The sequence below is a fragment of the Bos indicus genome, chromosome 4 (genome assembly GCF_029378745.1).
Source record: "Bos indicus isolate NIAB-ARS_2022 breed Sahiwal x Tharparkar chromosome 4, NIAB-ARS_B.indTharparkar_mat_pri_1.0, whole genome shotgun sequence".
NCBI classification, from domain to species: domain Eukaryota; kingdom Metazoa; phylum Chordata; class Mammalia; order Artiodactyla; family Bovidae; genus Bos; species Bos indicus.
This window is the reverse complement of record NC_091763.1, coordinates 102,910,027-102,929,203: the sequence shown is the minus strand read 5'-3', so window position 1 is coordinate 102,929,203 and position 19,177 is coordinate 102,910,027. Positions and strand designations below refer to the sequence as shown.

Sequence of the window (19,177 nt, the reverse complement as noted above, 5' to 3'; positions counted from 1 at the left end):
TATTTTTCTACTCAATACAACTTCCTTTAGTTTGGGTAATGTTACCCTCAAATTTTCTAATTAATGTCTTTTGTCTTTATTTTTATAGGTTTATGAACTATTTGCTGACTTCACTTTTCTGGTAACATCTGGTCCCTTCGTTTACACAGCAATATCTGTCATCAATGTACTTATAAATAGTAAACTTGTACGAGACCAAACTCCTTTAATCTTGGCTGTGAAACCCTCCTTCCTTGTGCCAGAGTCCAGGTTCCAAGTTCAAACAGGTACGAAGACTTAAGTATAGTTGTTCTGATTTGTAAATAGAATTTCATTTCATTTTTTTATGTTTTAAAATAGTTTGGGGAGGATTGTGTCAAAACTTGTTATTCAGAATTTCAAAAAACTTTATAATGATGGCGAATTTCCAGCTTATATAAATGTGCACAGAATAATATAATGAACCCCTAGTTACTCATTGTATGGCTTCAACAATTGGTGGCTCAGACAGTAAAGAGTCCGCCTGCAATGCAGGAGACCTGGGTTCAAGCCCTGGATTGGGAAGCTCCTGGGTTGTGAAGATCCCCTGGAGGAGGGCATGACAACGCGCTCTAGTATTCTGGCCTGGAGAATCCCCAGGGACAAAGGAACAGTCCACAGGGTTGCAAAGAGTTAGACGCAACTGAGTGACTAACACACAACAGTTTTCAACTCCTAGCCAGTTTTGTTACATCTTTGTCCTCAGATAAACCCCCTCCTCTCACGTTATTTTGATATGGCCTCTTGTCATCTCATTCATAAATATTTCAGCCTGTGCCTCTAAAAGATAAGACTGTTAAACATATATGCACACGCATAAAACATACATATGCATACATACACACTTCTATTCACAATATCATTGTCACACCCCCTGAAATTAACAGTAATTCATTAATGTCATTTAAATTTTTATTATGGACTTTTAAAAACATACAGAAGTAGAAAGAATACTGTAATTAGCCCACATATGTGCATACAAACATTTTTCCAATTTTGTTTATCTCACAGAGACTTTTTTGAGGAAGCTAGAGTGTTTTAAAACAATATCAGATACCATGTCATTTCACCCATACATACTTAAGAATTCATCACTAGTGAGTTTATTTATATTTCAAATGTTTCAGTGTTGTATCTTTTGATGCCCCAGTTATTATCTTAGATATTTTCCATTTTAAAATGGTATGAGTCACCTTCACATTGCATGTAGTCCTTTGGGACAGTTGGCTTTCCACATTTCCATGATATGATATATGTAAATAATACATCATGGACTCTTGTATACTGTTGGTGAGAATGTAAATTGGTGCAGCCACTACAGAAAACAGTATGGAGGTTTCTCAAAAAACTGAAAATAGAACTACCATATGACCCAGCAGTTCCACTCTTGGATGTGTATCCAAAAAAATGAAAACACTAATTCAAAAAGATACATACACCTCAGTGTTCATAGCAGCATTTTTTTCAATAACCCAAGACACAGAAGCAGCCAAGTGCCTGTCAACAGATGAATGGATGAAGATGTGATATGTATGTGTGTGTGTATATATATATATAATGGTGATGTTCGGTCATGTCAGACTCTTTGCAAACCCATGGACTGTAACCTGCCAGGCTCCTCTGTCTGTGTGAATTTCCCGGCAAGAATATTGGAGTGGGTTGCCATTTATTCCTCCAGGGAGTCTTTCTGACCCAGGGTTTGAACCTGTGTCTCCTGTGTCTCCTGCATTGGCAGGTAGATTCTTTACTGTTGAGCCACCTGGGAATCCCTATATATTTATATACTATTTAGCCATAAAAAGGAATGAAAATTTTGCCATTTGCAAGAACATGGATGGACTTAGAGGGTATTATGCTAAGTGAAATTAAGTCAGACAGAGAAAGACAAATACTGTATCTTTGTGAATAAAATAGAAAAGAAATAGACTCATAGAGAACAAACTAGTGTTTACAAGCAGAGAGAACCAAGGGTGGGGACAATATAGATGTAAGAGATTAAGAGGCACGAACTACTATATATAAAATAAATAAGCTACAAGGGTATATTGTATAACACAGGGAATATAGCTAGTATTTTATAACTATAAATGAAATATAACCTTTAAAAACTGTGAATCAGTACGTTGTACACTTGAAACTTACATAATCCTGTACATCAACTATCCTTCAGTAAGATAATAATTTTATAGAACTTAACCGTGTACTATGGGACAGAGTTTGTTGATTTAGACACTGTTTTGTCCCTCTCCTCATTTTAAATACTGAAGAAATGCCTAGTTCAGGGGACTGTGTTGCTGTCCTTTTTTTCAGTACTCCAGTTTGTGCCTCAAAGTGTGGACACCGGCTTCTGCAACTTTACCCAGCGCATCGAGAAAGGCCTGATGATAGCTCTCTCAGAAGTGAGAAAACACCACCAGGGGAGGTATAACCTCACAGTGCAGGTGAGAACAGCCTTGAGTGCAGAACAAGATGCTTTATCTTTTAAAGAGGAACCCGTTTCTTAATGTTTAGTTTCAGACACACTTCACTCTTACTAATTCCCTCCGGCAGAGGAGATTCGGTTCTCATGGGTTAGAGAGCATCTCTTTCCATGGCATTGAGCCCACAGAGCGTGAGTAGGCTAAGTATATTTGAAAGATTGCAGAGTGGTGCAATAACCAGGGAGCTCAGATATGGTGAGATGAAGAGGGAGGAGCCTATGTGGGAAATGTAAGAATGTTCTAAAAAAGAACAGTATCAACTTAAATATCCAATGAGGGGAATGCTTGAATACACTGGAGTTTCATTTTATGGAATACCATGAAATACAGTGCTTCACTGTATGAACAGAATATAGTACTAATCAAAGAACAGGCTTTGTACTACATGGAAACTGATGTTTTTACGTTTCTTTGATATTTATTTCTCCATATTCTTTGTTTTTTCTTTTTCAAATTCATGTTAAAAAGATCTTGGTGGTCCTGGATCCCCCATGCATATTTCTTACTTTTTCCATCTCTCTCTCTCTCTCTCAAATTTATTTATATATTTTTGGCTGTGTCAGGTCTTGGTTGCAGCATGCGGGGTCTTTTGTTGTGGCATGCAGGCTCTTCATTGCAGTGTGAGGGCTTCCCTCTAGTTGTGGCACAGGCAGGCTCAGGAGTTGAGGCACACGGGCTTCATTGTCCTGTGACATGTGGGATCTTAGTTCCCCGACCAGGAATCAAACCCAAGTGCCCTGCATTGGAAGGTGGATTCTTAACCACTGGACCACCAGGGAAGTCCCTCTACCTGTTTTTGAAATTCCCTGCTTTTACAGATTTTTAAATCTTGTCCTCCTAGTTATTGATGTAGTCTTCAGCTGTGTCTTCAGTCTTCATTACGTTATTCATTTCCTCTATTGAATTTTCTTTTAGCTGTCATTTGTTTTTCATTGTTATTTGCTCTTTGTTTCATTGCAGGCTTCCTATAATTATGCAGGCTTGTCTTGAATGATGTTACAATAGTCCCTTGGAAGTTTCTGAGGATGTTAATTAGAATTTTTAATCAGTTGTCTTCCATGTCCTAAGTTTTCTCTGCATTCTTTGCCATTGTTCTGTGTTTATCTTGGGTCTTCACTTTCATGCTATTAGTTTTCTGTAAACATCTGCTGACTGTTAGTGGTTGTCTTTAGGAATGAGGAAGAAGGTGGTTTTAGGACCTTGTTCACCTTTCCCCTTCAGCTATAGAGTCTGTGTCTATATCAGCCCTCTCTCCTGATAGGAGAGTTCACTGGAGCCCTGGGTACCAGGCAGTATGTGGTCAGGGGCAGGCAACAGTCGTATGAGATGAGGAGGTTGTATCCTGGGGATGGGGTGTGTTGATGTATTTTTTATGGCAGAACAGCTCCTTCTTTCATGCTTTTTCCTTCTTTGTCTCTTAAGTGCACTGTGGTTATTTTCATCCACCTTCCTGCTTAGAGGCTGCCCCACAACAGGTCTTGGGCCCTCTCAGACCAGGAGCTCATCTTCCTCAGGGAGCAGTTCTTCAGCTTCCTGGGGTGAACCTGGGGCTGCTAGCCCTTCTGACTTGGCCTGGGTGTGACATGGGAAGGGAGAGGGGTGGGAGATACCTGAATCACCCAGTCTTTACCTAGTGACCCCACTGGCTGTCCTGCAGCCCACTCTGGTCTCAGTTCCTGCAGATCTCTGGGAGGAGGCCTCCTGGGGCCTCTGGAGGAGACCCTTCTCAGTCCACTGTGGTCTGTGCATGTGTGTGTTTTGGGGTCTTGGTTCCCTCTGTTCTGGTTTGTATCAACATGATTCCCACCCTGCCTCCAGCTTCCAGTAATTTGACAGAATCTCTGGTTTTCTTCTTTTCTCGGTGTCTTTGTAGATTTATTCCCCTTTGTTCATCTTATTATTATTTCAGTGGGATTTGGGGTGGGAACGAAATGGGGAGAAACTATAAATACATGTATGTGTTCAGTTCTCTACTTAATGTAAAAAATGTTTTCAATAAACTAACTGAAGGTTTAAAATTACAAAAAGGAACCTGGTTGTGAAGCCAATTATTCTTCCTTTAAAAATATTCTTAAAAAAAATTTTGGTGAGGGAAATTGTGAGAGAGAAATCATAGTCAGGCCTTGAGCTAGATGTTTTAATTTATCTTATTCCAATTTCTTTCTTTCAGATCTTGAATATCACTGTGGGATCTTCGAGGCTGGCTCCTCGCCGGGGCCCAGTGAACATCGTCTTTGCTGTCAGAGGCTCGCAGGGGTTTCTGAATGGATCTGAAGTGAGCGAGCTGCTCAGAAACCTGAGCGTGGTGGAGTTCAGTTTCTACCTGGGGTACCCAGTGCTGCAGATCGCTGAACGTGAGTGGTGCTCTCCCGGGGAATGTGGCTGCGAATGCTTGCGTTGGTGGACTTCTTCAAACAGAATAGCTAGAAGAAATCCAGAATATAAATCAGATAAAACTGGAGCTTCTCAGATCACATGGGGGTGGGCCTCCAGAGCCCTCCTCTGCCCCGAGGCTTGCTTTGTTATTCTCTTTAGAGAGCCAAGGGTGCTATCCAAGATTATACCAGTCCTGGAAAAGGTGAAAGCAGAGGGACCGAGTAACAAATCTGTGGTTACCAGGGCTGAAGGATGTGAAGAAAGCAGCTTGGAGTAGGGGGAGGGGGTAGTGATGAGAGTGTCTTGTATATTATGGTGGTGGTTACACACCTCTATGCACTTGTCAAAACCCATAAAACTGTTAGGATGGTGCAAAAGTAATTGCGGTTTTGCATTGTTGAACTTTGCCATTTGATATCGGAATACCTTCTTAAATAAATTTGGTTATGTTGTACATCGTTTTAATGCCCATTTCTCACTTTATGTTTTTTTTTGCTAGTGACTTGTTACTGGCTGTGTATTTTATATTTATTTTAGACTATGGAAATGATGTTAAACAAAAAACAAATTCGAGTGATTTCCTTATTTGAGTTCAAAATGGGTTGTAAAGCAGAGACAACTCGCAACATCAACAAAGCATTTGGCCAAAGAACTGTTAATGAATGTACAGAGCAGTGATGGTTCAAGAAGTTTTGCAAAGGAGAGGAAAGCCTTGAAGATGAGGAACATAGTTTGGAAGTTGACAATGGCCAGTTGAGAGCCATCAACAAATCTGATCCTTTTCCAACTACACAAGAAGTTGCTGAAGAACTCAGCATCAACGATTTTATAGTCATTCAGTATTTGAAGCAAATTGGAAAGGTGGAAAAACTCGATAAGTGGGTGCCTTGTGAGCTGACTGAAAATTTTTAAAAAATTGTCATCTGAAGTGTCCTCTTATTCTAGACAACAACAGTGAACCATTTCTCAATCAGATTGTGTCGTGGGATGAAAAGTGGATTTTATACGACAACCAGCAATGACTAGCTCAGCAGTTGGACCAAGAAGAAGCTCCAAAATACTTCCCAAAGCCAGACTTGCACCAAAAAAGGTCATTGTTACTGTTTGGTGGTCTGCTGGTGGTCTGATCCACTACAGCTTTCTGAATCCTGGCGAAACCATTCCATCTGAGAAGTATGCTCAGCAAATTGATGAGATACCCTGATAACTGCAACACCTGCAGCCAGCATTGGTCAACAGAAAGGGCCCAGTTCTTTTCCACAACAACACCTGACCACATGTCACACAACCAATGTTTTAAAAATTGAATGAATTGGGCTATGAAGTTTTGCCTCATCTGCCATGTTCACCTCACCTCTCGCCAACTGACTACCATTTCTTCAAGCATCCTGACAACTTTCTGCAAAGAAAATGCTTCCACAACTAGCAGGATGCAGAAAATGCTTTCCAAGAGTTCATCAGATCCTGGAGCATGGGTTTTCACACTACAGGAATAAACAAACTTATTTCTCATTGGCAAAGATGTGTTGATTGTAATGATTCCTATTGATTAATAAAGATGTGTTTGAGCCTAGTTATAATGAATTAAAAATCATGGTCCAAAACCGCAATTATGCTTGCACCAACCTAAGTGAAGTGAAGTCGCTCAGTCGTGTCCGACTCTTTGTGACCCCATGGACTGTAGCCTACCAGGCTCCTCTGTCCATGGGGTTTTCCAGGCAATAGTCCTGGACTGGCAGGGGATCTTCCCAACCCAGGGATCGAACCCGGGTCTCCTGCATTGTAGACAGACGCTTTACCATCTGAGCCACCAGGGAAGTCCTAAATATACAGCACCAACCTACATATGCAGCAAAAAGACCAAGGTTTACTGTGTGTACATTTAAGAAGAAAAAAGAAACAGAAATGAAAACCACCAAAACCTTCCTTCCTGGAGGAAACAGTTCAGTTCACGGTACAAAGGGAGTGGAGTCAGGATAGGGGAAATATTTACTTCAAAAAAACAGTAGATTCCAGAGTTGAAGTTAAGGGGAAAGAAAGATATCAAATTCTTTTTCAGAATGGAACAGCCAAATGGCTTAATGATTATTACTGTGTTTTGTGTTTTAGTCACTCATTTGTGTCGACTCTTTGCAACCCCATGGACTGTAGCCTGCAAGGCTCCTCTGTCCATGGGATTGTCTAGGCAAGAGTACTGGAGTGGGTAGCCATGCCGTCCTCCCGGAGATTTCCCGACCCAGGGATCGAACCCAGGTCTTCCGCATTGCAGGCATATTCCTTAGCATTTGAGCTACCTGGGAATCACCTGGGAAACCCTTATCGTATTTTAGTGTAGTGTTAATTAAATGAAAAAGAATAACTTGTAAAATGCAGAAGTAGACAGGGATGAAATTGTTATTTACGAATAGCAGCTTTCAGTGATATATTGTGCAGGTATGGATGAACTAATAGGTATGCCAGACATTGGGTCACTTTACCCTGGCTGAGTCACTGCTGGGAATTTCCAGGGCTCTGAGGAACACGGAGTGAAAGCTGGTTGCTCTGGAACTGTGACATTTCAAGGGGAGCTTATGGGTGAGCTCTGTGAAACAGTGTCCCATGATGTCGCCCTTTCTTTCCTTTTCTTCCTCTTTCTCCTAGAGGCTGACATGCTCAGGACCCTGTCACTGTCTCTGCCTTCACCCCAGCCTGGCACTCTAGCCTTGCGCCCACAGACAGAGCTGATGAGTGAAGGAGAGATGGCATATTGTGACTTTATCCCTCGCTCCCTAGAACACTCACCTTTCTGACTGTTGCAAACTTTTTTTTTTTAACAGATCTTTCTCCTTTTCTAACTCTTTCCTTCTTATAGCCTTCCAGTACCCGCAGCTCAACTTATCTCAGCTGTTGAAGTCCTCCTGGGTAAGAACAGGTATGTTTAACTTACATAATGTTTTGAGAAACTGTAAGAGGAAGAAGCCTGTGCTGGTATATTGAGAGGGACACCGCCTTTCCTGTTTCTGAGTCCTAAATTCAGGGCAACATGTACCTTAGATTCTTGGCAAAAGAATGAATGAGAAAAGGGATTCAGATTTGACCACGAGAATATGTCCCACTGAGTTATGGCACAGAAGGGATTGGCTTTCTTTAAAATTCATATGTCAAGTCCAGGACAAAGTCTAACAGGAATTGACAATCTTCTGACCAGAACAGGACAAGGTTCCAAAGCAAGGCTCTCTTCTTTTCCCCTAAAAGCCTCATATGTCTGGTTTGATAAGGACAAATAAGGTAACTTGGTGAGCAGTTAAGAAGCATGTTTTAAAGTCTTGTGGGCCTGGATCAGATATTCATAGCTGTGGAATTGCAAATAAAGGCTTTCTAACTTGGGACACAAAAGAGTAAAAGATGCGCAGCCTATGACAGTGTGGGAGCAGCCTGGTACCTCACTGGTCATGGAGGAAGCTTGCAAAGTGGGGATCATCACTGTGGACAGGTTCCTGGGCCCTGAAAGTTCTCGTTGCTCATGTACAACATGATGTCTGATAAAGGCCCCACCTCTTTGCATGGTACAGTGGCCTTATTTTTGAAATAATTTTCCTAGTGGTTAAGTGACTTGCATGTGGTCCTATTTCAAAGGGGATGTGAGCCAGTTTTGGCTGAAAAACTCACTTTTTTCTTCTATACCATGCTGAGAAGCCATTGTCTGTTTAGATAATCCAGATGTCTGAAGACAGGCCTCCTTATCTCAAGTCAGTTAATGAGTCTGAATCTTAAGATAGAATATGAGTTCAGACCATTTACAGAAATTTTGAATCAGTGCAGACAAAGCATTTGATCTTGTGTAGGAGCTCTTAGCTCCAAAGCCCCTGCATTGCTGAACTCCTGGAACTTCTGGCTACCAGTCTTTGTGAACTTTAGAGATAAGACCCATGACCTACCCTCCCTGAGGCTCTCTCACACCCCGTTCGTCTTCCCTCTTTCCCCCTTTAATGTCTCCTTCCTAGGGATTGGCATTTTATAGTAAGCCTGTGTTAATTTCCTTTATACACACTCTTTCCTCTCCACTGTTAACTTGTTTGGGGGCCTGTGTGTGTTTCACCTTAAATGTAGTCCTCCTGGGTGTTGTTGAGAAGCAACTCCAGAATGAAGTGTTTCAAGCTGAGATGGAGCGCAAGCTGGCCCAGCTGCTCAGTGAAGTTTCCACCAGAAGGCGGATGTGGAGAAGGGCCACCATCACTGCTGGGAACAACATGGTGCAGGTAAGAAGGCCAGAGGAGGAGGGAGGGGAAGGAGAGAGCAGCCATCTAAAAATGGGCCATGTTTTCACGCAAATGGAAAATGCCGGGAGAAAAGTGTTGATAAATAGACTGATTGCTCTCTTAAGCAGCAGTGAATGTGTCAGGATTTCAGTTCTGCTAGAGTCTGGACAGATACTTCCCGAGTCCTTAATAAGTGGTCAGTGCAGCAAATGGCCTTGTGGGGACCACAGCAAAAGAATGTATAAGTGGATTGCCATTGGATGACCTGATTTTATGGAATGGTACACATTATTGATAGCATCGTAGAGATAAATCATTCAGCTGTGAGAGACCTTGAGAGATGGGAAAGAGGAAAATGTACTGTCCTCTATTCCAGCACTCTGTCTTCCCCACCTCCCGCCAGCCCTGATTGTCTCTTGTTACCCAAGTTGTCTTCACTACATAAACTGGCAGAAAGGTTGCAATGACAGATCCATTTGAATCGAAAAGTGACCCATTTAAAAATGCACATACTCAGAGTTGGGGGTTGAGGCTGTAATTAATTCCCATCTCGATATGAATGACGTTATTTTGGATTTTCGTCTTTATCAAATGCTGACTTTTAAAGCTAGGGAAATGGGATATTTAGAGCTATGTCATTTCAGAGACAAGAAGCCAGGGTGAAACCCCAGCGTGCAGAGACATGGAGGCTGGTGGTTTAGAGGCTTTAGAGAGAAAGATATGAAGCTGACACTTGGGTGGGGAGCTGGCCATTTTGCTGAGAACTGGCATCACCATCATCCCTCAGCTCTTTTACCAAATTTTCCCCTGTATGTGTTGCACTTTATTTTCCCTCCCAGAAAGGTGGTTGTTAGGTTTCTAAACTAGTTACTTTGCCAGATGCTATAGAATATGGAGAAATTAAAAAACTAAAAAAAAAAAAAAAATGAGAGCAATATTAAACAAATAACTATAATACTAAGAATAAAAATGAACATAAAAAGCCTTGCCTTATTTGGCAGCCTTGGCTTCTTAGAGCTCAAGGTCTGGGTGGAGGTTAATTTATGCACATAAAATAGCTGTAGAGGACCATAAAATTCCATAATGATATGCTTTATTAGTTGTGTAAGTTCCCTAAGATAGAAATGTGGAATCTGTGAAAGTTAACCAAGTCATCCTGGGCTAATGGTGCCATCTAATAAATTGCTTAGAAAACATACCCTCCATGTCTTCCACTTTAGAGTGACCAAACATGGAGACGTAGGCAAGGATTTATGTACAACCAGGACTTTTCATCAAAACATAATGCTGTGGCTGATTCATGTTGATGTGTGGCAGAAACCAACGCAATATTATAAAGCAAATAAATAAATTTAATTAAAAAAAAAAAGAAAAAAAACATAATGTGTAAAGACCCTATTGTATAGCACATGAAACTCTCCTCAATGTTATGTGCCAGCCTGGATGGGAGGGGAGTTTGGGAGAGAATGGATTCATGTTTTATATGTATGGTTTAGTGCCTTTTCACCTGAAACTACCACCATGTTGTTAATCTGCTATACCTCAACACAAAGTATTTTTGGTGTTAAAATTAAAAAAAAAAACATAATGTGTAAAAGTGAAAATATTAAAACAAACTCAAAGTCCAGCAATTAGAGAATGGGCAAATAAACAGTAGTGAAATCTTTATGTTAGAATGTCCCATTATCATTTTTTTTTAATTAGTGAGGAAATATAGAAAAAAGCTCAAGTAAAAAGAGGCTACAAATGAATATATGCAATGTAATCCAAATATTAATGTACATATTATGAAAAAAGTGACAGGGAATATGCCAAAATATTTGCAATGATTTTCTTTGGTTGATTGAGTTTCAGGTGATTTTTGTTATATTCTTTATCCTTATTTTTCTTGTTCTTCAAAATTTCTCCAATGAGCATATAATTTGTATGGTTGAATATGTGATTTTAATCAGAAAATATTTTTTTAAAATAAAATAGAAAGTGTTGCCCCAAATGATGACTGTCACAGCCTGGTTTTATGGATTTCAGATATGAATCTGATAAGAAGTCATCTAGAAAGGATGTTGGGATTAGATTTTACAGACTGTTACTTTCAGATTAGAGAAGCATGTAGAATTTTTAATCAAGGTAGATGTCACTGGATATTTAGGTGAATGGTTTCTGCAAGAAGAAGCATTTCTAAAACTTATCCAAACTTTAAAATGGAATAAATAGGCACGTAGGTAGACAGGCAGGGGGATATAATCTATTGTGTTTCAGTAGCCCTTTGTAGTATTCCATCCTAAAGGCTAATGAAAATCAGCTACTACAGCACAGTTCTGGGGGAGGAAGTAGGTGGTTAGGGAGCAGAAGTGGTCAAGGAACTAGCCTAGAAACAGCAAATGAAGGGCTGAACAGGTGAGCCATTCTTAAGATGAGAGGTATAAAGAATAGGTTCTCCAGGGATGGGAGTTTGGACCTATGTTAAGGATCTTTATACATGATCTGGAAGTAGGCGTTCACAATGAAATCATGAAATAGCAGCCCAAAGTTTGCCAGAAGTTTCCAGTGGTGAAGAAAGAGGCCAACAGCCATGTCCAGAGCACAGGGCACTATTACAGTTCTGTATTGTGGCTAGAAAAGTAGCAGCTACGTTTTGCCAATGGCAAATGTAGAGACCAAACATTCAAATTATGTGTCTAAAATAGAGGGCTTGGGGTTACCGTTGATCATTCTCTCAGAATGTCAGTCCACTATTTTGCTGGAGTCTGAAGGGGCCATAAAGTTGTTGCATATTACTAAGAGAAATAGAAACAAAATAGAAAGCTATATTTATGCAAAACTGTGATATATCAAGTGTCCTAGATTCTGAAGTACTGATGTAACAGGACTTCCCTGTTAACACCAGAGAGATACAAATTTGGGGACAAATCAAAGTATTGTTTGACCCAGCAGATAATGAATTTATGAGATTTTTTCCAACTTGATTGTGAAGTAACTGACTTATACCATTGTGTGAATTTAAAGTGTACAGTATGATGATATGCTTTATGCACGTTGTTTACTTGGTAAGTCACATCCAACTATTTTGTGACCTCATGGACTGCAGGGTGCTCCTCTATCCATGGGATTTCTCAGGCAAGAATACTGGAGTGGGTTGCCATGTCCTTCTCCATTGATTTATATATACATTGTGAAACAGTTACTAATGTAAGATTAGTTAGCACATCCATGGCTCACATATTTTTGTGTGTGTGTGGTGAGAACTTTTAAGGTCTGTTCTCTTAGCAGCAAGTATGCAGTACAATATTATTAACTGTAGTCACCATGCTATACATTAGATCCCTAGAACTTGATGACTAGAAGTGTACCCTCTCTGACCACCATCACCCCATTTCTCTTCCCCTCCACACTTGCAATCACCAATCTACTCTTTCCATGAGTTTGACTTTTTTAGATTCCACAAGTGTGAGATAATACAGTATTTGTCGGACTTACTTCACTTAGCGTAATGCATTCAAGGTTCATCCCATATAGTTGCAAATGATGGGATTTTCTGCTTCTTTTGGATAAGTAATATTCCATTGTGTGTGTACATGCATGTGTGTGTATCATGTCCCATTTTCTTTATCCATTTGCCCATAGATGGACACTTAGGTTACTTCCATGTCCTGCCTGTTGAATATAGTGAACTTGGGGTGCAGATATCTTTTCAAAGACAGTGATTTCATTTACTTTGGATATGTACTCCAAAGTGGAGCTCCTGGATCATATACTGGTTCTAGTTTTAAATTTTTGAGGAACCTCCACACTATTTTCCATGGTGGCTATACCAACTTACATTCCCACCAGTAGTGCACAAAGGTTCCCTTTTCTCTACATCCTCACTAGCATTTATCTCCTATGCTTTTGATAAGTCATTCTAATAGATGTGAGGTGATATCTCACTGTGGTTTTGATTTGCATTTCCATGATAATTAGTGATATTGAGTTCCTTTTCATGAACCCCTTGGCCATTTGTGTATCTTCGGAAAAATATCTATTCATATCCTATGCCCATTTGTTTCCAAGGGAGATACCAAGGGAACATTTCATGCAATGATGGGCACAATAAAGGACAGAAATGATATGGACCTAACAGAAGCAGAAGATATTAAGAAGACGTGGCAAGAATACACAGAACTATACAAAAAAGATCTTAATGACCCAGATAACCATGATAGTGTGATCACTCAACCTAGAGCTAGACATCCTGGAGTGTGAAGTCAAATGGGCCTTAGGAAGCATCACTATGAACAAAACTAGTGGAGGTGATGGGATTCCAGTGGAGCTATTTCAAATCCTGAAAGATGATGCTGTGAAAGTGCTGCATTCAATACACCAGCAAATTTGGAAGACTCAACAGTGGCTGAAAAACAGGACTGGAAAAGGTCAGTTTTCATTCCAGTCCCAAAGAAAGGCAGTGCCAAAGAATGCTCAAATTATTTATTGCACAGTTGGACTCATCTCACACGCTAGTAAAGTAATGCTCAAAATTCTCCAAGCCAGTGAATTGTGAATTCACAACAGTATGTGAATTGTGAACTTCCAGATGTTCAAGCTGGATTTAGAAAAGGCAGAGGAACAAGAGATCAAATTGCCTACATCCGTTGGATCATCGCAAAAGCAAGAGAATTCCAGAAAAGTATCTACTTCTGCTTCATTGACTTTGCTAAACCCTTTGTGTGGATCACAGCAAATTATGGAAAATTCTTCAAGAGATGGGAATACAGACCACCTTATCTGCTTCCTGAGAAATCTATGCAGGTCAAAAAGCAACAGTTAGAACTGGACATGGAACAACAGACTGGTTCCAAATAGGGAAAGGAATATGTCAAGGCTGTATATTGTCACCTGGCTTATTTAACTTATATGCGAAGTACATCATGCAAAATGCCAGACTGGATGAAGCACAAGCTGGAGTTAAGATTGCTGGGAGAAATATCAGTAACCTCAGATATGGAGATGACAGCACCCTGATGGCAGAAAGCGAAGAGAAACTAAAGAGCCTCATGATGAAAGTGAAAGAGGAGAGTCAAAAAGCTGGCATAAAACTCAGCACTCAAAAAATTAAGATCATGGCATCCAGTCCTATCACTTCATGGCAAATAGATGGGGAAACAATGGAAACAGTGACAGACTTTATTTTCTTGGGCTCCAAAATCACTGCAGATGGTGACTGCAGCCATGAAATTAAAAGACACTTGCTCCTTGGAAGAAAAAATATGACCAACCTAAACAGCATATTATAAAGCAGAGACATTACTTTGCCAACAAAGGTCCATCTAGTCAAAGCTATGGTTTTTCCAGTGTTCATGTATGGATGTGAGAATTGGACCATAAAGAAAGCTGAGCACCAAAGAATTGATGCTTTAGAACTGTGGTGTTGGAGAAGACTCTTAAGAGTCCTTGGACAGCAAGGAGGTCAAGCCAGTCAATCCTAGATGAAATCAAGCCTGAAATATTCAATGGAAAAACTGATGCTGAAGCTCTAATAGTTTGGCCACCTGATGTGAAGAACTGACTCATTGGAAAAGACCCTGATGCTAGACAGTGTATTAAAAAGCAGAGACAACACTTTGCTGACAAAGGTCTGTGTAGTCAAAGCTATGTTTTTTTTTTTTTTTCCAAAGAAAGCTGAGTGCCAAAGAATTTATGCTTTTGAACTATGGTGTTGGAGAAGATTCTTGAGTGCCTTGTACTGCAAGGCGATCAAACCATTCAATCCTAAAGGAAATCAGTCCTGAATATTCATTGGAAGGATTGATGCTGAAGCTGAAGCTCTAATACTTTGGCCACCTGATGTGAAGAACTAACTCACTGGAAAAGACCCTGATGCTGGGAAAGATTGAAGGCAGGAGGAGAAGAGGGCAACAAATGATGAGATAGTTGGATGGCATCTCTGACTTGATGGACATAAGTTTGAGCAAGCTCCAGGAGTTGGTGAGGGAAGCCTGGCTTGCTGCAGTCCATGGGGTCGCAAAGAGTCGGACACGACTGAGTGAACTGAACTGAACTGAACTGATGCTTGTTTGTTAATCAGGTTTTTTTTTTTTTTTTTTTGCTATTGAATTTTATCAGTTCCTTAATATATTTTGAATATTAACCCCTTATCGAATACATGATTTGCAAATATTTTATCCCATTTTATAGATTGCCTCTTCATTTTGTTGCTTATTTTGCTGTATAGAGGCTTTTTTGTTAACATGTAGTCCCATTTATTTATTTTTGCTTTGTTGCTTGTGCTTTGAATGTCTTATCCAAAAACCATTGCCAAGACCAATGACAGAACTTTTGTCATATGTTTTCATGTAGGAGTTTTGTGGTTTCAGGTGTTTCCATTTAGAGTTAATTTTTGTGTATAAGATGGTGTCCAGTTTCAACGTTTTTGATGTGAATATCCAGTTTTCCCAACTCCGTTTATTGAAAAGACTTTCTTTTCCCCATTGAGTATTCTTGGCTTTTTTGTCACCAGGGTCTTTTGTGGTTCCATATGAATTTTAGGATTGTTGTTTTATTTCTGTAAAAATGCCATTGGAATTTTGGTAGGGACTGCATTAAATCTATAGATATCTTTGGATAGTATGGCCATTTTAACAGTATTCTTTTGATCCATGAATATGGGATATATTTCCATTTATTTGTGTATTCTTCGGTTTCTTTCTTCAGTGTCTTATAGATTTCAGTATACAGATCTTTACCTCCTTGGTTAAATTTATTCCTAAATAGTTGATTATTTTTGATGCTATTTTGAATGGGACTGTTTGTTTCTTTTTCAGGTATTTTGTTATTAGTGTATAGAAATACAACGGATTTTTGTATGTTTATTTTATATCTTGCAACTTTACTGAATTTACTTAGTCATTCCACTAGGTTTTTTGTGTTTTTTTTTTTTGTAGAGTCTTTAGGGTTTTCTATATATAATATCATGTCACCTACAAAGACAGTTTTACTTCTTCCTTTTCAATTTGAGTGCCTTTTATTTATTTTTCTTGCCTGATTGTTCCAGCTAGGATTTCTAGTATTGTGTTGAACAGGGGTAGTGAGAGTGGAGAATCTCATCTTATTCCTGATCATAAAAGAAAAGCTTTCAACCTTTCACCATTGAGCACAGTGTTAGCTGTGGATTTGTCATATGTGATTTTTTCTATATAGAGATATGTTTCTTCTGTATTCAATTTGTTGAGAGTTTTTATCAAAAACAGATGTTGAGTTTTGTCAGATGCTTTTTTTTGTATCTGTTGATATGATTGTATGATTTATTGTTGAATTTGGTGTGCTAAGACTGTTAAAAGTCTTACATTTGTGTTTCTTAGAGATATTGGTCTGCAGTTTTCTTTTCTTGTAGTGTCTATACCTGGCTTTGGTATTAAGATAATGTTAGTCTTATACAATCAATTTGAGAATGCTTCCTCCTCTTTAATTTTTTGGAAAATTTTGAGGTTTGGCATTAATTTTGCTTTAAATATTTGATAGAATTCATCAGTGAAATCATCTAGTTCTGGGCTTTTTTTTTTTTTTTGGCTGGGAAGTTTGTGATTACTGATTTAATTTCCTTACTCATTATTGGTCTGAATAGATTTTCTGTTTCATCATGGTCCTGTCTTGGTAGGTTGTATGTTTCTAGGAATTTACCCATGTCTTCTAGGTTGTCAAATCTGTAGGCATATAATTGTTCACAGTAGTCTCTTTTGATCCGTCACGTTTCTGTGGTATCTAATGTAATGTCTTCTCTTTCACTTACAGTTTTTGAGTCCTGTCTCTTTTTATTGGTTCAGCTCAGTTCAATTCAGTCACTCAGTCGTGTCCAACCCTTTGTGATCCCTTGGACTGCAGCATGCCAGGCTTCCCTGTCCATCACCAACATGCTGAAACTCATGTCTTCCTTGAAACTTGTTTTATGGCCTAACATATGATGTGCACTAGAAAATGTTCCGTGTGTACTTGAGAAGAATGTATATTGTGTTGTATTAGATGGAATGTTCTATGTATGTTTGTTCGGTTCATTTGGTCTGCAGCATTTTCAAATCTGCTGTTTATTGATTCTTGTCTGGATGATCTATCTCTTGTTGCGAGTGGGATATTAAAAAATTAATGAGATTTATTATTGCAAGAGCAGTGGTTCTCAACAGGGGATGATTTTGCCCCCCAGGGTACATTTGGCAATGTTTGGAAACATTTTTGGTTTTCGCAGCTGGTGAGGAAGGACATGGCTTTTGCTATCAGCCTTTAGTGAGTTCAGGGCAGAGATGCTGCTAAACATCCTATGATACTTGGGGTAGTCCCACATCAAAGAATTATCTGGATCAAAAATGGCAATGGTGCCAAGGTTGAGAAACTCTGCCCTAGAAGAACAGGGAGAAAATGCTAGTAGATCTGAGAAAGGATTGGCTAGAACCACTAATAGTTTCAGAGAACCAGGGGTGTTGGGAGGACAACAGCACTCTCCCGTGACCTGTTGGAGCTGGTTGATAGCAGTTCTAGACTGGACTTGGCGTATTCTATGTGCCCTCCTGCTGTTTTATCTCAAAGAAGACTTTGAGCAAAACAAAGCACACTTGTTATTCTGCAGAGAGGAGCTTTCATTTTAACTGTTTTTCTTCTCATCAAGAGAGCGTCTTGGGGATTCTGGGATCTGGAGTGGTGTAATGACCTTCTTAGGAGGATAGGAGGAATAAATCCTGGGTAACACAGTCAAGGTTGAGTGCTCCCAAGAAAGGGCATCTGGAAATGTGAGCTTCTAAAATGCTAATGGTTTCTGTTATCTTTCAGGTGGTAAATGTGTCAAGGCTCGAGGGAGATGACAATCCTGTGCAGCTCATATACTTTGTGGAGGATCAAGATGGAGAGAGACTCAGTGCAGTCAAGTCTTCAGATCTGATTAACAAGATAGACATCCAGAGAGCAGCCATCATCTTGGGTTACCGAATTCAAGGCGCTGTTGCCCAACGTGAGTGCGTGAGGCTTGGCCTCTCATAGTCATCTGTGCTGAGCTGGGGTCAAAAGCCAGTCTTTCTCTGATGATAATCTCTGAATTTAAAGCTTTCTTATGTGTGCATAGTAGATTTATGTCTTATACCTTTATTATTAGGTGTCACTTATATAAGAGGCCAGTCATTAAAATTAATTTGCCAGGACCTTCTTTATTTCAGTTGCATGTAGTTGTAGCATTCACTGTTCATTTTCTTACCCAGCATTTTATATTCATAGTGTTGTAGTGAGTTTTAGTAGCTTAAGTTAACTTTAATATTTTTCCCTTCTTCCTGTACTAAAAAAAAATTTATCCTAGGTAAAATAATGTGTTTTCCCTGTATTTATTCCAAAATCTTATATGTCACATTTTGAATGTTGGGGTGGGGACAGTGAGTCAAACAGGAAGCTGGGAGGTACCTTCTGAATTTATTGGCTTCCTCCTGGGTCTTATAACACAAAGAAGTCCTTGATCCTTACCCTTTTCAATCCTGTTTCTCTCCCACCCTGTCCTTAACACCACTCATAATTTAGGGGTGTTTTGATATCTCTCTATTATTGCTGGAAGAGTCTAGGCTCCTGCTGCCCCCCGCCTCCACTACGATGGCTATTCTCAATGCCTTTTTCCCCCCCAACTCACAGATTTTGGTTATCTAAAAGTAAGAAAAGGAGAGACATGAAAGAGTATGTTTTTCTAAATATGACTTTCTGAATCAGACTACTATTTTAATGTGGGTGTTTTTCCTTTATATTTCTAGGAGCAATCCTCGTAAGAGCCCAGAGATATTTCCTCCCAACAGTAAAGGGATAACTAAATGTTTAGAAGGAATTTAGCATCAGAGTGTTGAAAGTCTCCCCCCAAATTTCAGCGATGAAGGCAGTTCTTAAAAAATGACAGCTTTGAAATGATCCTCAATAATAGAATGTTCTTTGTAAAAAGAGCTGTCCTTGGAAACTAACAAAGATGAGGGCCAGCGGGCACACTTGCTCCATTTTATAGGTGATCATGGGAGAGTTGAAGCAATTAACCACTGGTGGTTTGTGTTTGTATATTTGAGAGATGATTATATATTGGTG

General features: G+C 39.6%; 1 protein-coding gene across 1 annotated transcript in view; it reads left to right on the top strand.

Moving 5' to 3' along the window:
* The window catches only part of KIAA1549 (KIAA1549 ortholog), a 126,650-nt gene that overhangs the window by 52,478 nt on the left and 54,995 nt on the right, over positions 1–19,177 (top strand). The window contains exons 6-11 of the mRNA XM_070787137.1: positions 89–266; positions 2,329–2,459; positions 4,669–4,852; positions 7,726–7,785; positions 8,964–9,112; positions 17,903–18,080. Of these exons, the coding sequence (XP_070643238.1) occupies positions 89–266; positions 2,329–2,459; positions 4,669–4,852; positions 7,726–7,785; positions 8,964–9,112; positions 17,903–18,080 (880 nt within the window). The remainder of the gene's footprint in view (positions 1–88; positions 267–2,328; positions 2,460–4,668; positions 4,853–7,725; positions 7,786–8,963; positions 9,113–17,902; positions 18,081–19,177) is intronic.